The 13,945-nt window shown below is 33.7% G+C and overlaps 2 protein-coding genes across 3 annotated transcripts; one reads left to right on the top strand and one right to left on the bottom strand.

Moving 5' to 3' along the window:
- Nucleotides 1-932: 932 nt before the first annotated feature.
- LOC135135089 (lipase maturation factor 2-like) lies at nucleotides 933-7,967 on the top strand. The gene is made up of 10 exons (XM_064064057.1): nucleotides 933-1,235; nucleotides 1,391-1,574; nucleotides 1,756-1,857; nucleotides 5,682-5,878; nucleotides 5,933-6,111; nucleotides 6,169-6,406; nucleotides 6,465-6,670; nucleotides 6,725-6,965; nucleotides 7,018-7,234; nucleotides 7,631-7,967. Exons 1-10 carry the CDS (start codon nucleotides 1,142-1,144, stop codon nucleotides 7,884-7,886), a joined length of 1,914 nt encoding a protein of 637 aa, XP_063920127.1. The 5' UTR covers nucleotides 933-1,141; the 3' UTR covers nucleotides 7,887-7,967.
- Nucleotides 7,968-8,911: 944 nt separating this feature from the next.
- LOC135135136 (uncharacterized) lies at nucleotides 8,912-12,216 on the bottom strand. Of its 2 annotated transcripts, none has more exons than XM_064064134.1 (5): nucleotides 12,095-12,216; nucleotides 11,854-11,955; nucleotides 11,744-11,803; nucleotides 11,003-11,684; nucleotides 8,912-10,944 (listed from the first exon to the last, which is right to left on the bottom strand). In XM_064064134.1, exons 2-5 carry the CDS (start codon nucleotides 11,929-11,931, stop codon nucleotides 8,951-8,953), a joined length of 2,814 nt encoding a protein of 937 aa, XP_063920204.1. In that variant the 5' UTR covers nucleotides 11,932-11,955; nucleotides 12,095-12,216; the 3' UTR covers nucleotides 8,912-8,950. The 2 variants fall into 2 exon arrangements, with proteins under 2 accessions (XP_063920204.1, XP_063920205.1); XM_064064135.1 differs by having other exon boundaries at nucleotides 11,854-11,949.
- Between the last annotated feature and the right edge of the window lie 1,729 nt (nucleotides 12,217-13,945).

Here is a 13,945-nt window from a genome sequence, read left to right as displayed (position 1 = left end):
GTTTTCGGAGAAGCTGGAAGAGCCATTTATGACCATTTTCGAAAGCGTGGTATCAGGTACTTTTTCAAACCACCTGCCTTCCTCCCGTCTATATATCTCCATGGTATATTATTATGGTATTATCAGTGAGTATAGATGTTGTAGTGTTAAATATGTACATAGTCACTGGTATTATAATAAATATCACAGATTGCTCTGCAGATGTATTGTTGGTTGCGTTTTGAATTTTTTGGGTGAAAAGCTTCATGTCAATAATCCTGTGTATGTAGTAGACATACAGTACATTTATGATTTATGGAATGGATGAATGATGAATTGTGGCAGATGATAGCAGTTATCTGTATAACTAAAGCCAAAACAAAAACAATTCATTTGCAATAATTATATTTTATACATATTAAAGTTGCAACCTGTACCTCCCCAGGTGTACGTATTACTTCCCGTCCTCAGAGAGCTTACAAGTTCGAGAAATTTCTTATTGTCACGGGATTAATTAGTAGGGCAGAATTGTAAGAATAACCCGCTACAAATTAAAATTATTATGAGTCAAATGCCAATTTTTCACTTCCTTTTTTAGGTACAGAATCAAAAAGGTTTTTCGCTGTTTACACAACTAATAAATAATACCAATGGTAAATAGTAGATACATACATATAGATACGTACTCTACCGTGAAATGTAAAAATGTAAGCGTTTGACCGAACTTTACTGATGCCTGTTAATGATAGCTTTCCATCAGCATCGGAATCCTAAATGGCACATTTGCGGAATGAATATTCCGTCAACAAAATTCTTTTGATAATTAAATTTAAATATTATGCCATCAGAAACAGTTATTTGGATTCGATCATACCTGTTTCGGTGAATACGATCATCTGTCTTCGTCTTATCCGCTGCGTTGATTGTCATTTCATATTTGCGTCTTTGTCTGATGGGCGTTTGTGATTCGGCGTTCGACTTCGTTGCGTCGCGTCGCCGCTTTATTTCTCTAATCACATCATCTAGCCATCATCGAAATAATAGTTAAAAGTGGTAGTGTAGTGGGCACGAGCAATTTCCGAATGTGTTTTTTACGTTTATATCAGTTAATATTTCTAAAATAAAGTGAAATTTTACACGCCACGTGTTTTAAATTTACAAGATGATTTCTCTTCGCTACACAAGGAATCTTTTTCTGAGGTCTTTTTGTATTATTTATCTTTTCGCTTTTATATCTTTTTATGTACAAATTCCAGGTGAGTGTATTTTTGGTATCGTCATGTTGTTTATTTATTTATTATAACTTTGTTACATTTTGGTTAGACGTAAAATTAGTTTTTGTAACTTTTTTGTGGGCATATCCATGTTTGTGTACAAATGCAAATTAAGTTATGTTCTACCATGTTTTCAGGTTTATATGGAGATAATGGAATTTTACCGGCGAAGTCGTTATTAGAAAATAGTAAACACAAAACTTTATCAGCCAAAGTACATTATCAGCCAACACTACTTTGGCTTGCCCCCTACTTGGGTTTAGATGTCAACTATGCGTTGGACGTTTTAGCACTCCTTGGGAGTTTTTTAGCCTTTACTGGGTAATTAATCTTTTTTTTTCTCACGCCATGTGTAGAGTCAGGCTTTTTTTTTTAATTATAAAAATAAAAACTTTAAACTATGTGATGTCAATAAAAGCTATTCTTAGACTTGTAGTAAACATACTTTGTTAATGTCAAAACAAATTATTTTGAAATACCAATTTAATGTCTTTATTTTTAGGTTTATATCACAGAAATTTTGCACGATTCCACTATTTGCTGGGTTATGGTCGTTGTACTTTTCACTGTATCAAGTAGGCCAAGTATTTGTTAGCAACCATTAGTAAGTATACTGGATAAATAAGCAAAATACTGGCGCATTTTCTTTTGTGCATGCTTTATAGATAATCGGATAAAAAGTTATATTCATATGTGGTTTTAAGAAGTAGGTTTGGTACTACGTAGATTGTACCTGCCTTTTTAATTCTCTATATATGGATTGTCAAGAACAGTAATTCAAAATCACCATATTATTTACGTTCAGGTTGTATATGGCGCTGAAAATACACATTTCTACTCTATCGGGAGGGAAAAAAATCAATATTTCTCCCACGGGAGCAAATCGTTTTAAAAATTGCGTTTACTTACACAGAATTAAATTTAGGTAATAATAAACTTCATTGTATAAAAAAAATCGATATAGAATCATTTTCACCGTTGTATATTATTTTTCAAAATTTAAGCAAATTTCAAGGTCGACAACTTACCAGTGTAGTTAGCGGAGATCACAACCCTCGCAAAACTGTAGGGTCACGGACGTTACAGTAAACAACACGTTTTGTTGTACTCGTCTATAATATTGTAAACAAAAGAAAATGTAACTAAATAGTATGTTATATAACACAAAACACAGAATTTACATTGCTTTCACTCTCGTGTTTCAACACTACTGCTGTACATAGCAAGGATTTTAGAGCCGTTTGCATTGAGGGCTTAATGCTGATTGTTGTTGACATTAAATGCCAAATGAAAAAGTGACAAGCTGACAAGTTATTAGAAAAACATTCTGATTCGGAATCAGAATCAGAATCGAGAGAAATTATGATTGGGGGGTATGTCTTCATATGGTGCATTACCCCATTAAACAAACGCTTCCAATCATCCCTGATCAGCCGTTCACAATATCTAATAATATTTTGCCATTTGTCTGCACCTACTGTAGCAAGAGCCTCCCGCCATAAGGACTGTACAACACCAACAGCACCACCGTGTTCCCGAATATGTTTATTGTAATATAGTTTACACTGTCCCCCACGCCAGTTCAATTGGAAAATACTGACAGTGGTAGAAATATTGAAAAATAGGTGGATAATTCCTCTTGCTCTCGTCACTGCCATAGCATTTACCCTAGACATATTTATAAATCTGTTCTTTTAGGATCTCTGCTGGGTGCTTTTAAGTTGTTCTTCTAACTTCTCCACTCCGTAAGAACATAATCTATCATAAATATTGCGATAGAACGCGCTCATAGAAACGATTGAAATTTATGCGGTTCTTGACGTTTAAGCTGACAGTTCAGTCACTATTGCATTGTCGATAAAGTAAAATAAGGAGGTGTAAAAAAATACTAAACTACACAGTTAAGAGTAAATTTTTGGGTTTTGCGTGTCCTTGACCTTCGCGCCCATTTTGAAAAATAATATATGGTTAGTTTTCAGAAGTGTGAGAATATAAATTATTTTGTTGATACACAAGTTTAATCTGTTAAATAAGGGCAGTACTGATATCTATAAAGTGATCAATTGTTTTACAACTGAGTACTTACCACTCTTACCATATTGATTCGCCACTAACATCGTTGAAAGTATTTCATCTGTTGATGCTTGTAATTCACGTTTTTATTTTGAATTAATGGTTTGTTGATCTTTATCTGTTCTCTAAATTTTATTTTGGTAACAAAATCTTGATTTTTGGAGATTCATACCGTTTTAATACTGATCTATTAGAACATTTTACGTGTGACAGGGTAATAAATTTAGCAGTTTTGTTCAAGCTGACATGTGACAAATGAAGATGTCAAAATAAAAAGTGACTGAAACATATGTACATTTATTTGCTATTTGTACTTCCCAAGCGTAAGTTAAGAAGATATTGTAATATCCGACGATTGTTACTTTCATGTTTTCTCGACGTTTCATGACCTCAAGAGTGCAAAAAGTAGGTCTTGCGTTTCCGTCTGGCTGCCGTCTATATCGATTTTTATAGACAGATAATCTGCGAAACTACTGGACCGGTTGTTGTAGTATTTTAGGAATATCATTGTGTGTGATATTCTGTAGGAAAAAGTTATCAGTTTTGTGTTTAATAATTTAGGAATATTTACATCTGTTTCATCTAATAGTGTAGAACATTTAATTTGCCCAGACACTAATTTTTGTAAAGGTACCCATAAGCTTATCCTATTTCATTCCAATAAACAAGCCTTCTATCTATCATCCCCTACATGCACTGGTCACAGCTTCCCTTATCTGAACGCTTTAGAAAGAAAAAGAATATGGAAATGGTTCAATTTTAAAAATTTTCAAATCTTAAGCCAGTTTAAAATAGTCAGTGTAATGTTATTTGTGTTTCCTTGCTTATCGTAAATTTAAATAGTGAAGTGGTGTCGTCAAGATGGATTAAATTCAGTTGGTCTGAAGTCGTTTACTTTTTCTCTGGCCGCTGAAGCACAATCAGTTCAATAAATTTATAAAATTTGATTTTGCGAATTTTATTTTCTTGTTATGATTAAATAAAACTAGGGGTGGAATATTAAACTACAGGTAAAAGAGCCATGATACGTAACTACAGTGTGATCAATAATTATTGTTTTAGTTGGTGTCACAAATTTTGCTTGAAGTTGGTAGAACTGCCACCACCACGTTTCTTGCTGTTGTCAAAATTGACTTGACCGACAGTGACATTTAATTTAAATCAAAATTTTTTATTGATTGTCATTAAAATGTCATAACCTTTTTTTTTTGAGCGCCAAGCATTTGGATCAGGTTCGACAATAGTTGCCAACCCAAACAATATTTGTCGATTGCTTCAAGTGAAAACTTCTTAATAAAAATTTGGTAATGACGTCACCAACGTTTTAGTAATTAATATGTGAGTTTGGATAATTGGATCAATAATATATACACAATGATTCAGAGGACTACTACATAATTATATGTATGGTAAAACACAAATAAATAATGCTAATGGGAGCATAGTCAGTTGTTTAAAATGTAGCTATCAGGGAGGGTGTTGGTCACTTGCGAGCCGTGGTTAGTTTATCCCATATGGCAGGTCTAATTCCCAAAAAGATCATAGGACTCTCCCGCAAATATTGGATATACTGTGGATCTAGTATTTTATGCACTTAAATAAGATTTGTTTCTTGGATTTTTTCGATTTTTGGACGTTTGGATTTTTTAAAATTAGTGGAATTCTTGGATTTTTTGGATTACTTCAATTTTTTGGGCTTCTTGGAATTAGTGCTGTTGCCGTCTCTACACAACCAGCAATACACTAAGTAATAGTTGGTTTCCATACGATTGCGTTTTCTGTCGACGTTACTATGACAACTACTCTTATCGCCCTCGGGTATTATTTGGTCAATAACGAACCTCAAAACCACGTCATTATAGACCAATAATAAAACAAAAAATATGAATGCACAGTGTATCACAAGTATTGACCTTATATATTTTGCAGGATTTATTCGCCAAAATTTTGACCTGACGTCATAAATTTTTGGGAGGATAAACAGATACATTTTGACTAACGATTTACCATACTTACTATAACCTCAGATCATTCGGTTTCAAAATTAAATAATCAGTCCGACAGTTTCTAAGAATATCTATCCAATAAAAGTCTACACAGACGGACGTACGGACGGAAACGGAGACCTATTTTTTCGTATTGTAAACTCCATGAAATGTTGAGAAAACATGAGAGTAGTCATTCGTCCGATGGACCTAATACATAATAATAATAAATAATAAAGATCTAGATTTGCTTTCTTGTACTTCGCCTGGCAGTAATTAAAAAAACAATAATTTCCCTTTATCATTCTGCGCATGACTAGTTTTTCTTTTTCTAGTGAATGCTTATAAATTAATCTTGTAAAATTTTTAGCGACGAGTTCCTATTGGAAGCTGGATTTCTAACACTTCTTGTGGCACCTTTATTGCCGGGACGCAGAAAAGGCTCTAAAGGCTCACCAAGTGACTCTGTCAGTTTTTGGCTAGTACGTTGGTTACTATTCAGATTTCTACTAACATGTGGTCTATTAAAATTTATCAGCGGTTGCCCTAAATGGTGGAGTTTATCTGGTTGGTTTTCAAATAATTAAATTTTACTTTATTGATTAAATTTAATTATTTCAGCATTTAATTACTACTTTGAAACATTGCCGTTGCCAACTCCCCTTTCCTGGTATTTCCACCACATTCCTGGATGGTATCTGAAATTATTTGCTGTTATTACGAATGTTTGTGAGATTGGTTTACCATTTCTTTTCTTCATTCCTATAAGAGCTGTACGCATAACCAGTTTTATTATACAAGTAAGTTTGTTTTTCGTTATTTATGAAAGTTGCAGTGGTTTATGGTTTTTCTTGTAGATCTTCCTACAGATAAGTGTTGTATTAACGGGTAATTACAACTTTACAAATCTGTTGCTCGTAACTCTTTTATTATCTCTGCTGGATGATCAGTTCTTCTACGGCCGGCGTAAACCCTTCACAAAATGGACACTGATCGAAAAAATAATAAACCTTCTTATATACGGTGCTGTTTGTCTGGCTGTAATTAAACTGTATTCATTGAACTTAAACGGCACTATTATTGAATCTAACATTGGTAATTTACTCCATATTTATAATTTATATATGTAATGATTAAAATTATCGATTTATAGGATTTTCTAAAGATCAGTTTGAACAAGTTCTGAAACAAGGACTCACGATTACTATTTACCTAGGATTGCTTTCTCTGGGTATAACAGCATTGAGAGCATTGTCACTCTCTTTATTCGACTCTCAAGGTTCAGGTTCCAAATTTTTGGTTACTATATCAACTCTGGTGTGTGCAGGAATTGCTGGATTGTTATTTATTTCATCAACGGTATACAAACATTTTGTATTAACTTTCAGAAAATTTCATATTTCTGTATCTTAGGTTCCCCTGGCTTCCTTACATTCGACTTCGAATTCTTCAGTTCACACAAGCGTGCGCACTATTTATAACCGCTTGCATAAACTACATGCCGTTAATCAATATGGACTGTTTCCTAAAATGGTTGGAGTGGATGGACGCCCAGAAATTATCCTTGAAGGAGCAGACAACCTAGAAGGTCCTTGGTTAGAATACAATTTCTTATACAAACCAGGAAATGTTAATCATTCATTGCCGTTTGTTGGTATTGGAAATAGAAAAATGAATTTCAGCTTGAGTAAAGAAATCATTTTTAGCTCCCTATTCACCCAGATTAGATTGGCAGATGTTCTGGGCTGCGTATAGCACTTACGATAAGCAACCTTGGATTCTGTCATTGGCTCATAGACTGTTGACTGGAAGACCTGAAGTGTTGGCACTTTTAGATCGATATCATTCTCCGTTTTCTCAAAAACCGCCAAAATATGTTAGAGGAATTCTTTATAAATATAAATACACTTCATGGAGCCAAAGGTAAGTCAGAGATTGTTTACTTTTTATCGTGATTGTTAAAAATTGTTTACATACCTGTTAAGTTTGATGGATTATGAATAAGAGCAGCGGACAGTCGTTTTATAGTTTTATTAAACAAATAACAAGTGTGTTCTAGAGCGAGTATGATATTATGACCGTTAGGTCCAGAGATTGAATACAAAGAGTATGTTAACCGCTTGAAGAGTGCTTGAAGAGTGAATGATGAATAGTGAATGAATGTTCCCTGTATTCGAAGGTGGTGGTGGCCCTGGCTCCCACCCTTACGGGTGGAGAGGGGTGAAACAGGTCCCCGCCAGAGGCACTAACAATACCTACTACTTATTATCATAACTCTAGGGAATAAATTCATTCATAATATATGATATTTTTTTGCAGATCTCAACCGTCTTGGTGGGTTCGCCAAAAAGTGGGCGAGTATTTTCCAGCATATTCAAAAGACTCTCCTGCTTTAGTAGATTACTTAAAAGCCAGGAATTTATGGCCAACACCAAAAAAACAGGGAGTAAATCCGCTATGGAAGCAAGTTTTGGATGGGATAAGGTACGTCACAGGACATCTTGAAGCTACCTTGTTACTGTGGTCAGTTTTCACGGCCGGATGTGCCATTATTACAACTTCTGCGAAAAAATAGGACTGAACGGACTCGTTAGATTTTACTATTTTTTTAATTATCGTGAAAAGAGTCTAGTTATTAAAGAAAATAATTATCTAAGGGTTTTTTTTATTTTTATACATGCACAAATTAATTTATGGTTTTTGATCACGTCTTTCATTTAGAACATGCGAAAGAAACACATCTTCATCGTCTTTAATTTATCACGAGTGAATTTTTAATGTAATACGATTTTGTTATGCATTTAATAATGATGTTGTTTATTGCGTATTTTTATAGATGCGTAACGTGTATTAGATATAGTTGTTACTATGTCCGATTAATTTTTTCAACTTGTGGAGACTAAAAAATAAACGATGTCCAAACAGAACGACTTTTATTTTATATTCTTCATTTTCGTAGTGTTTAGTTATGGGTAAGTTGACGGGAATTCCTAATAAAATTTGTAGATCATAAGTTACAGGCATATACGATACAATGAATATTCTTAATCTCTGGGTCAGCAGACTGATGGTAATGTCCATCCAATTCAATCAATACATATTTATTTTATAAATTTCAGTTACAGGTTAATGTGATGGTAAAAGTGAAAGGATCCATACCTTTTTTGAAAACGAACATAATTTCATAATTTGATCAGAAAAGTTATCAAACCGATTATTTTCACATGATTTAACTGCATGTATAATTGGTTGCATTAAATGTGCAACCGAGAGGGCAATAAAAACACGATTAAAGACAGCCATAAATTTTTGAAGATTTTTCTTTGATAGAATTTTCGTCCTGTCAGATTACTATCAATTTGAGTTGAAAATGCAATGACTAAAAACAATCTTTTAAAAATTTGTGGTTGTTTTTTATGCTCTCTCGGTATTTAAAACCATTCGAACATAGGCGTCATGAGCCTTGGAAAAAAAAAGTTATTGGGTGCAAGCTAGGTTTTACCTGATAATAATTGCAACAGAAGATAATATTTTCGGTTAAACTGACTCGGTGCGCTTCATACATACGGGATACAAAAGAAGGGTATAAATGGAAACAAATTTATACAAATTATTTATTTAACATGATTGCAAAAAAAACTATGAACCCTCAGGATCCGACTTCACTTGAATTTTTTCGTATTGCAGAATCTCTTTTAACAACTGTACATCGCCTTTAATGGCTTGATATTCATCATTTTGGCAACTTGGTCCAGTGTTTGCTTCAGATTTCAATGTTTTCAATAAAGTGTTAAGAGTTTCAACATCTTGCAGGTCATCATTAGTTACAATATTTTCATTATCAGTAGACGGTGACGAATTGCTGCTAATGGTAACACTGTCATCAGCACTTGATACTGATGGTTCGCTTCTGGAATGATTTACATTGCTAGTTGGTTTACTAACACGTTTTATATTTAATCCAGATATTGAATCTAGCCTAATCACCTTTATATTATTTTTTTTAATTAAATCTTCCACCACTTGTTTATCGACCGACTTCAACTGTGGATTCTTACTTAGATCTGTTAAAGCTGATACGTCGATTTTTCGTTTTTTGGGAGCGGAGGTGTTTTGAGGGCCTTGTCTCTTACTATACGTTTTTTTTGATGTTGAGGATAAGTTGTTTGCTGTTACCTGCTCTGGCACGCTTAATTGGTTTGGTTTTTCTAAGGACAAGAAGGCACTCCAATCAAACAGCATATCAAAACGTTGTGAAAATAATTCTCTGTGGTACAAAATTCCATGTTTTTCTAATTCTTGTGTACTACCAGGCCCTTCGTCTGTTTGTGAGGAAACTGGGTTACATTTGGAGGTACTCGCAAAATATTTGCTTTTCTGTTGTGACTTACACTCTTTGTGTTTAAGTATCAAACTTCTTAAACCAACTAACGTATTGAGATTTGGTGGGATCAGTCTACTTACCTCTGTTTGGTTTAAATTGTTGTTTTTTGAAATCCGTTCTAAAATTTTTACATCAACATTATCAACATAATGATCATTTTCTAAGTCTTTTGGAATATATAACTTAACACCCAGTAACTTCAATATTTGATTTGCATTGTCCGTCGCTTCGTTAAGATACGCCTCTGTTATTACTCCACATTGTTTCATCTTGATTGAACTAGTAAAAAGATCAGTAAGCATGGCATCAATATTTTTGGGTTTCGCTTCCGATGATTCAATTGCGGGTTTGTTGATCTTCTTTTGAAAGGATCTGTTTAAATTAGGACTTATTAATTCAGCCTGTAAGCTCTCCTCGATTACTGACAATGTAGGTATCTCATCTGTATCTTTGTACTGTTCTGCCATGTAATTTAAGAAATCATGTTGCCCTTCATTCATCTGATCAAAGCGATGTCTTCTCTTTGGAATGTCTGCCACTGATGCTTGTGGATTCTCTTGTAAAAATGTTTTTATTAATTTATACCTTTGACGAATTTGTGCGTTGCATCTTCTCAGTTTTGTGGCCAAATTACTCCAGCTTTTTTCACCAAACTTTTTAGCATAATCATAAATAACTTCATCATCTTCTGAGGTAAATGTCCCTTTCTTTATATGTCTTTGTAAGTTTGAATTGTAACGGCTTTTCAACTGAACCTGAGAACGATGTGGCATATACTCTGCACATTTTTTGAAATTTCGTCCAAATTTATTGACTAGAATTATTAGCAAGATGTCTTCAGCTTCAGAAAATTTGCCCCTTTTTACATGATTTTGCGACAGAAAATATGTGTATCTATGATACAACTGATGTCTGGAGCGATTATTGAAATGGCACACTACTTTATTCCAGGGAATGAAATTTCCAACTTTGTAGATGTCCACTACTTCTAACAAAAACTTGTCTTCTTCTGGTATGAATTTACTTCTTTTAAATTTATCACAAAGCTTGCTATGGTAGTGTAGGCAAGTTGTAAAGCCAGTGCGATTAGTACTTAACTCAGCAGCAATTTCATCCCAGTTTTGGAATGAATGCTGTTTTGCTATTGTTTCTAAAGATTTATTTTCTTCTTTGGTCCATTCTAATTTATTAATATCAGGATGAAGGAGCATGTGCCATACTGATTCGCATTCTACCGCCGTGTGTTTGTCTGTAAAAAACCAAAGAAATAAGTATCAATTATACCAATATCCAAAATTTATAACCACCTTTTAAAAAAGTTTCTGCTACTTTATACCAACTGATGAACTCATTTGAATTCAATGGTGGCAATTTATCATCCCCAATTTTCAATTCTTCCAACTGTTCTTTTAAATTTAAAATTTCTTCGACTAAGCTTTTATCTTCATCACCACTTTTCATTTTGTTTTTCAAAGCACTTATTTTTGAGACAATATTGTTTTGCCTGTTTATATTATAATTACACTTAACTGCATTATTTAAACGATCAAATTCAATTGGTGTCCACTTTGGTGATGGGTTTAAATCATAAACACTCAATTCATCTCTATTACGTTTCCGCATGGCGTCCGAGTTAAGAGGACATGGAAAAAACTTTTTGTCCTTAAAATATGGAGCAGCAAGTTTCCAAATAAATGTTTGTTGATTTAAATGTTTTGGTTCAGAATTTTTCAACACATTCTTCTTTTCTTCTATTTCAGCTTCACATTCTGCCAAGAATCCTTGAATTTTTTTATGAAGTTTTATAAGTTGCATGTTCTTCGATCTATTTAATATGAGTAACTTTTTCAGTTCAGGTTCTGTACATGAGTCTATGGTATTTTGTTCTTCTTCAGTAAAAACTAACTCTTGACCAGGCGCATTATCTAAATATAAAGTTTTAATGCTGAGAACTTCATAGCAAGATTCTTCGTCATCTTCATCAAATTCCTACGGTTATCATTATTGAAACACACGTATGAATAGCTATAAAATATGTATAAACATACCTGATCACTATAATCTTGCTTGAAATTAACAAAGTCTTCAAATTCTAATTGAACATTATTCTAAAAAAAATAAATATAACACACTGCTATTGTTGTTAAACACGACATACCTGGTAACTAGATTTTTGTTTATTTATGAACTCTGTCATCTTTTTAACATCTTCTTGTTCGTCATCCTCCATTATCATTTATTTTAAAATTCACTTCTGCAACTAAAAAATATTAGGCGACAGTTTTTTTTATGAAAGAAAAATTGATAACCAAGTCATTATTTTATATCTGCCTCTACTATTAACAAATTAATAAAGAAGAGTTATCATCTAGAAATAAAAAGGTAAACCAAATTATTACCAGGAAAGTGTACTAGACGAAACGGCTGATAACAAGTTATTTAGATATTTGTTAATTAAACCAACAAAAAACTGGCTATGTTGAGGTTAGTTTGTTAGATTGACATTTGACACCATAGAAAAATAATTTGACACTTGCAGGGAAGGACACTTTTTGATAGAATATCACTAGGTAATTTCTCGTGATACAACCAACAACCCAGAACCCACTGCGTAGGGACCACCGTGGTACCGATAAATGACCATATGAGTTGGCAACGATTTTTGTGCTCCATTTTTTTAAATTTATGATATTCAAACATATTTTTGTATCGGTTTGTAATATTTGATTTCAATTTTGAAAGCTGGAGAGGGTTTTTGCAGCTGGTTTCCAGATTTTTCCGCTTCAGAATGGGGGAATAAACAATTTGCCCTCCATATTTTGCATTTTTATTTACGGGCATTTTTCCAACCTTGGGATTCACCCCTTTCCATGAACGCATTCCACCATTAAGAAAAAACATTACGTAGGGTTCCATTTTTTGACGATCACAGTTCAAGGCCAAATTTTGAATTTTTCGAGAGTTTTTAAAATTTTGTGCACGTTTTACTTTGGCGGGAAAAAAGTTAACACAGTATTAAAATAATTTCTCGCTGTCACTATATATTTTCCAAAAATGTACGAACATAAGATAATAAAAAAAAACAATGAAGATACTTTTGTATAAATGTGATGTTATAAATTACAACAATAATATTATATGTAAAATTTGACGCTAAGTATTATAACTACATACATATATAATTTACTGTATTAATTCCATAATTGTTGCAGTTTTTTTTAAACACTTATTATTATTATTATTATTATTATTATTATGTTAGGCGATCGGGCAGAGGTCTATGCCTGTTATGCCCGCGCCGTCGCGTTATGGGATGTACCCAATATTTCTATTGGGAGTTGTAAATGTCATATTTAATTTTAAAAGCCATTGTTGATTGTGAACTGACTATTTCTTCAGGTAAAGAGTTCCATTGCTGAAAAACTCTATTACTCAAGAAGTGCTGCCTTACCGTGGTCTTAAACTTTTCTTTAGCCAATTTAAAAGAATGTCCTCTGGTAAGAGTATGTGAACTAAGTATGAAGAGCTTGTGTATCGGAGACGACTTATTGGACATGGCTTGAAATGTCGTGATAAGATCACCTCTTACGCGTCTATTTGATAAAGTTGGAATTTTCATTATTGCGAGTCTTTCATGGTATTGAGGCCGTACTCTACCAAACGGTATTCTTGTAGCCCTACGTTGGACAGACTCAAGCAAAAGGATGTCTTTCTGTAAAATAGGCGACCATACACTGTTCGCAAATTCTAGTAAGGGTCTTACAAATGTTTTATATAATTTGGCAAAGATAATAGGGCTACTTTTTTGGAATGCCCGTCTCAGAAGGAACAGTGTCGAATTGGCTTTTTTACTGACATGTGCGGTGTGCTGAGACCAAGACAAGTCACAAGTTACCAAAACACCAAGGTCACGACAACAGTCAGAGGAGACTAATTGTTCACCGTTCATGTAATACGGCATTCTGGGATTCTTGTTACCAATGTAAAGGACGTTACATTTATCGAAGTTAAGTGGGAGTAGCCAGTCACTGGACCATTTTTGAATGCTTATAAGATCTTGTTTAAGAATTTGATTTTGTGAGCTTAAATTATACAATTTGGTATCGTCTGCGTACATGGAAAAAGGTGACATCAAGCTACTCTTAAGATCGGCAGTATAGGCTATAAAGAGTAATGGTCCCAGTACCGAACCTTGGGGAACTCCGCTCATAACCTCAAAAGGACGGCTGTAAGCATCTCCCACTTTAACT

The sequence above is a fragment of the Zophobas morio genome, unplaced genomic scaffold (genome assembly GCF_036711695.1).
Source record: "Zophobas morio isolate AGI-343-1 ecotype UQ-CSIRO unplaced genomic scaffold, CSIRO_AGI_Zmor_V1 ptg000024l, whole genome shotgun sequence".
NCBI classification, from domain to species: Eukaryota; Metazoa; Arthropoda; class Insecta; order Coleoptera; family Tenebrionidae; genus Zophobas; species Zophobas morio.
The sequence above is the reverse complement of the archived record's forward strand: the minus strand, read 5'-3'. Positions and strand labels throughout refer to the sequence as shown.

Excerpts from the sequence above, each read along its gene's own strand:
- LOC135135089 (XM_064064057.1), top strand. The coding sequence starts at position 1,142 with ATGATTTCTCTTCGCTACACAAGGAATCTTTTTCTGAGGTCTTTTTGT. Across the intron at positions 6,112-6,168 it reads TAACCAGTTTTATTATACAA|ATCTTCCTACAGATAAGTGT; the intron begins GTAAGTTTGTTT and ends TTTTTCTTGTAG. Across the intron at positions 6,407-6,464 it reads TATTATTGAATCTAACATTG|GATTTTCTAAAGATCAGTTT; the intron begins GTAATTTACTCC and ends ATCGATTTATAG.
- LOC135135136 (XM_064064134.1), bottom strand. The coding sequence starts at position 11,931 with ATGATAATGGAGGATGACGAACAAGAAGATGTTAAAAAGATGACAGAG. Across the intron at positions 11,804-11,853 it reads AACAAAAATCTAGTTACCAG|AATAATGTTCAATTAGAATT; the intron begins GTATGTCGTGTT and ends TATTTTTTTTAG. Across the intron at positions 10,945-11,002 it reads AGCAGAAACTTTTTTAAAAG|ACAAACACACGGCGGTAGAA; the intron begins GTGGTTATAAAT and ends GGTTTTTTACAG.